Here is a 5615-nt window from a genome sequence, read left to right as displayed (position 1 = left end):
CATCGTGTACCCTTTGAATCCCGTTACTTCAATCGTAGTAGTTAATAATTTTCAAAACATATTACAGTAAAAATCTTAGGCGGCACCTAATAATTTTTGGACGCTGTCCCATCAGTAGTTCACCACCCACTTATTTGTCTAGATTGCATTTGCTAGCCAATCGTGAAAAGACTTTTCACTTCTCTCTCTCTCTTGCACGCAACACATGGCTTCAGTTCTCTCTCTCTCTCTCTCTCTCTGCTGTGCTCTGTATGTGTCAGAGTTATTATTATTATTATCTGTCTTTTATTCTAACTCGTCCTCTTCATCATTATTTTCAGTCAACACGATCACGATGGTGTGGTCCAAAAATAAAATTTCCCTTCCACATATTTTTTTCTTTCCCATTTGATTTCTTCAATCTGTTTGTGTTTGTAAAAACTAGATGTGGTCCGAAATTGATGTTTCATTCGAATGAAAGATCCCTGATTGCAATTACTCAAATTCCTTTATGATTAGTGCGTGTACTTAGTTTCCAAAATGAGTCCTTCATAAAGATCTTCTTCTTGTGACTGTGACTGTGACTTTGACTTGTTAAAGCAGAAGCAAGCAACATTAAATCGTGTATTGTTGTAAGTACACAACACAATCTTCAACCTGTTATTAACTCTTTGTTGTTCTTATTATAGTATTAATTAATTTCTCTGTTTTTTGTATTTGGAATTTTTTTTGAAAATTTTATGGCTATAATGGAAGTAGGACTAAATAAAAACGAAATGATGCTAACCACTGCAATGGTCGAGTCCACAAAACCAGACCAAAAGTAAGCAGTAATGATAGCAAGGTCTCTTGACCATAGACTCCTAGTGTAAGTGTAAAAAAAAGTCATAAACAGTGCACAAAGATCCCATTTTAGCGGGTCTTGGAGAGCTCATTGGTAGATCCTTTTCTTCTTCTACAGACTTTTTCATTACTCAGACCCACTCTACACATATCATGTATATTAGATACTTGGACTGTTCGCGCCTTTGTCATGCTATCTTTAGATGGTTTTGCATATGCTTAATTTCACCAATTCAATTGATATCATATAAATATTTGTGATCATTACTCTGTTCCAGTTCATCAGGGAGTATGGAAATTGTATGTAGTTAATTAAGTTTTGAATTTGCCATCTGAATTTCTCAATTATGATTAGGATTTTGTGGATTTTGCATGCAGATAGATTTACTAAGTGTAATACTAAGTTGCCGAAAATCTCAAACAAGAATAGACAGCAAGGGAATGGATCAAGAAAAAAATGTGAACCAAAGTGATGATGTGCATGACATTGAAAATGAGGGTCTGTTGGATGGGAAGGAGATTGAGAGGTGCTGGTCAGAGGTATCGGACAAAAACTTATCATACACAAAGCCGCTTCTGGTGAAGAGGACCAATACCACCTCCCAGATTGCCATTGTTGGTGCCAATGTTTGCCCCATTGAGAGCCTTGACTATGAGTAAGTTCTGTTTCATTTTTTTTTTCATGAATAATTTCACCATGCAAAACAAAGTAATCTAAAGCCATTTATATAAAAAGAACAGCTTCCAGTATGCATGTGTTATGTCACCATTTTTATTTTGAGCATGTTCTCCAAATATTTTAACGAAAGGTGAATTATAAGGGAAGTGGTCTTTGAAATTTGAGTTGGGGTTAATTTAATATGATTGGATGTAGCTTTGAAAGCAGTAATTTTCATTTGGGGTCTTGAATTTGATTATGGAAGAGATATTCCGGTTCTTTGCCTATAACAAGCAGATTCACTGAGGATTGAAGGAGTGGTAGTGCCTAATTAGCAGGACTATTTTGAATTCATAAAGAGGACTTGCTAATTTTTATGGACGAATTTCCACTGAAGTTCTGCTGTTGATTGATGTACAACAAGCAGATGATACTACATTGTGTATAGAGTTATACTTCAAAAGATGCATTTTAATGATTAATGACCTTGCTATTGATTTTGGCCTTACTGAAGCCCCTTTAACAATTAAGTTGTCAACACACATGTGATTCAGTTGTAAAAGTTGCAAGTCTTTACACTGACAAATTTCTGTTTACAGCCTTGTTTTCTTTCTTACTTTCGAATTAGCCTCTTTCGTGCGTCTGGGTGCATAGTGTTTGATGTACGTGCTTATATTTATTTTTCATCTTCATATACAAAAAGCTTTTCTTCTTTTCTGTTTTACAATGCATTCACAAATTTATGAGTATGTTTGTGTCACAGTTTTATTTCCAAGCTGACCAGAATGAAACATCATAACTTTGGGAATTACCTCACTTTTATCTAAGAGCCTGTTTTACTAATATCAGGACTGAAGGCTAAGGCGATTAGAGATTTACTTGTTTGTTTGTGCCATTTCAGGATTATTGAAAACGAATTATTTAAGCAGGACTGGAGGTCTCGGAAGAAGATTCAGATATTTCAGTACATTTTACTCAAGTGGGCATTTGCACTTCTTATTGGGCTAGGTACTGGACTAGTTGGCTTCTTCAACAATATTGCAGTTGAGAATATAGCTGGTTTCAAGTTGTTGCTGACTAGCAATCTCATGTCTGAGGACAAGTTAAGACAACTCCTATTTCTTTTCTCATCTTTCCTTCACTATATTTTATATTGTAGAATGTGAACCAAAAGGAAGATTTGTTTTGATTTTCTTTAAGCGTATAGTTCTCTGATTGTTTTCTTAGTCTTAAAAAAAACCATTGGTGTTTTGGTAATTTCCATAATTGCTAGAATGGATTATACCTATACCTGTAGTCCTTTTTTGAGTGTTTTACCATTTTTTTTTTTGGATTTAGAATTTTATTTTGTTCTGTTTAGTTTTAATTGCTTTCATTTAATATAGGAATTGTAGTCCTATCAGGAAAAGATGTTGCAGCACCCTACATACAGAGAATGTATTCTGTAATGAAAGGTTGAAAGGTTTCAATAACTTTATTGCTTCTTCTGAAACTGCCATCACATTCTATCAGAGGTGTGCTTCACCAAGGAAATGTAAAGGAGATTGCTTGTACTGTCATCACATTCTCTCTCTCTCTCTCTCTCTCTCTCTCTCTCTTTTAAATTGTCTTAGGAATCATTTGTTGCTTGCTGTAAACCAGACTTAAAATCAAGCATAGTTATAAATTTCAGTAATTAGCGCCATCAAACCCCAATTGCCCAGAATTTCCCCATCCCTACTTCAACCATTCCTACTTTTTTGGATTGTGATTTACACTTGTACTCAATGGGCCTTATGAGTCATGAACTCAACGTCCACCCATTCTCATGGGAGGGAAGAGGTACTATTTGAGCTACAGTTCATTGGCCTTGAGTAATGAAAAATATAGTGTCAAATTCAAAGATCCTCTGTCCTTTAGTACACAAGCTGTTTCAAGGCTGCTAATTTCAGCACCATTTTGGATTTCTTGATTGTGGTTTGATTGTATCACAGGTATGGGGATAATATGGGGTTACCACGATTGGAATTTGAAATTTAAGTATAGTGTGTTTATATGTTCAACTAAAAGATTTCATGGCTAGGGGTTTGAAAATTGGGTGTTTCTAATTAGGGCTTGTTAGGAAAATGAGTTTGGAACTTTAGCAAGGACAAAAGCCATCTTTGGTGTTCCTCTTGGGCATGAGAATAAATTGCTTAGCCCGTCAGCGATGAAACACCCTTGGATTATCCGATAACTGGTTCTGGTGGGTGGGGTTAATTGACTGTAGGGGTTTGATTAATAGCAGGGATTGTTGTACTTGTACAATATGCTCTGCGACATCTATCTAACCTGAGTGAAGTTCTCCTATGTCATAAATAAATAAAAAAACCATCTTTGATGACCAGGAGTGGTGTAAAATTTGGGGAAGCATGGATGCAATGGACAATGAGTTTAGTTAGAGGTACTAGTCTATGGAGGAGTATTAGGGTGGAGTGGGAGAGATTTTCAGTTTTATAATTGTATTCACTATGTGTGGCATGATATATGGTGTGAGAATCAAGCTTTGAACAAACTGTTTCCAAAACTATTTTCCATTATTGTTGATTAGGATTTTTCTATTTATTCCTATTTGGGGATGTCAAATTAAGAGGGGACACACTCGTAGAACATCATCTTGTTTGGGATTTTGGTGATTAGGAATTGGAATAATGAGTTTGATAAATTATCACTTTTCTAGGGTTTTTTTAATTTTTATTAAAATAGTAGGTTGAGTCAAGACATAATTCGAACTTAGTACCACCTTCTCTTTTACCATTTACCATTTACCATTTGTCACAACCTATGGAAGCAGTATCACTATCTGTGCTATCTTCAAAAGGATTAATTAAGTTATGATTAGGGTTCCTCATAGTAGTTTATAAAACTCATATCGACCTAGTAAACATTCAATAAGGGACTCAATACATGCCTACACAACACCTTCAAATCCAAATCCACACATAAATCTAGAAAATTCAGAGTATCACAATCTCGACTGCTTAAATCTCTAATGTCAGCGATTTTTTGGGGTTGGTTGGGCAAGATTTGGCTCTTATGCCATTTTACCATAGTTGGCGCGAGTTCTCTAATGACTTATTTGTGCAATATTGAGGGAAAGAGAGAGAGCAAAAACATTAAGCTTAAATCTTCATTGTTGAGATCATTGTATGAGACTATGAGTGTTCTTATGCTCTTGGATGCAGCTGCATTCTACTGTGGATTTCATAGATTATCTTATATAGAGTATAAAATCTTTTCATCCTAATTCTTTAGGAGGACTTTGTGTATTCTCTCCGCCTTTTTTAATTAAAGCTATTATTTATCAACAAAAAAGAAGAAGAGAGATTTCGGGTATGCTTTGCTGCAGGTAGCAAATATGATCTGTGTCAAACAGAAGAAGAGGAAGAAGAAGAAGATAAGCCTATGTAATCACACCTAGCCTAGGCTTTCCATAGCAATCACCTAAGGAAGAAGACTGACAAAACGTATCACAGAGCATCAAAAAAAGCAGCTATAGGCTCTTCATATTCAATTTGATCTATATAGATAGGCTATTACAAATACATATTTATATATGTACATAGGCTAATTGGACTAGGATTACTGCATCAAAATGGAAAACAATAATGAAACTAGTAATCTTAGCTGAAAACAAAGTACTAAGAGGGTCCAAAAACTCAAAATAGGACTCATTGGCCACTTATTAAACACATTCCACTAAATCTTGAAATTTCACAAACACCCATAGTGTCTAAAAACTAAGAAAACATGAACCAGCAGCAAATGGCTACAAAATTCCAAGCGGCCCTTGCATTGGATTTAAACCAAATTCCTATTTATTTTTCTGTCTTTGAACTTACTTTCCATTAACTTTTTGCCACCTGCATCAATTCCTCTTCTCTCCTTAAATCATTCAGAATTGATGAAATACAAATTTTACAATTGCCCAGCTCTTAAAGCATGAGAAGATTACTTGAAGCGTTGTCATGCCTATCCCTACCCCCACCCAATCATGCAATATTCTTTTTCGAATATGTTCAGAAGTTTGTGCTTTAAAGCAACAAAAGATAAACAAGGTTACTTGGATAGTAGCTTCTCTCTGCCATTGTCTACATGTGATTGTGTGTATGATTGT

The 5615-nt window shown here is 35.2% G+C and overlaps 1 protein-coding gene across 2 annotated transcripts; it reads left to right on the top strand.

The window, feature by feature from the left end:
• The first annotated feature begins 182 nt into the window (after positions 1 to 182).
• On the top strand, positions 183 to 5598 carry LOC136066042 (chloride channel protein CLC-c-like). 2 transcript variants are annotated; one of them, XM_065769903.1, is made up of 4 exons: positions 183 to 611; positions 1205 to 1478; positions 2382 to 2582; positions 2866 to 5598. In XM_065769903.1, the coding sequence occupies exons 2-4, from the start codon at positions 1264 to 1266 to the stop codon at positions 3125 to 3127; spliced, it is 678 nt and encodes a 225-aa protein (XP_065625975.1). In that variant the 5' UTR covers positions 183 to 611; positions 1205 to 1263; the 3' UTR covers positions 3128 to 5598. The 2 variants fall into 2 exon arrangements, with proteins under 2 accessions (XP_065625975.1, XP_065625974.1); XM_065769902.1 differs by having other exon boundaries at positions 184 to 611; positions 1201 to 1478; positions 2866 to 5597.
• Positions 5599 to 5615: the final 17 nt, after the last annotated feature.

This window comes from Quercus suber, unplaced genomic scaffold (genome assembly GCF_002906115.3).
Source record: "Quercus suber isolate HL8 unplaced genomic scaffold, Cork oak 2.0 scaffold_1651, whole genome shotgun sequence".
Classification (NCBI taxonomy): domain Eukaryota; kingdom Viridiplantae; phylum Streptophyta; class Magnoliopsida; order Fagales; family Fagaceae; genus Quercus; species Quercus suber.
Note: the sequence above shows the minus strand (reverse complement) of the source record. Positions and strands in the feature narration are given on the sequence as shown.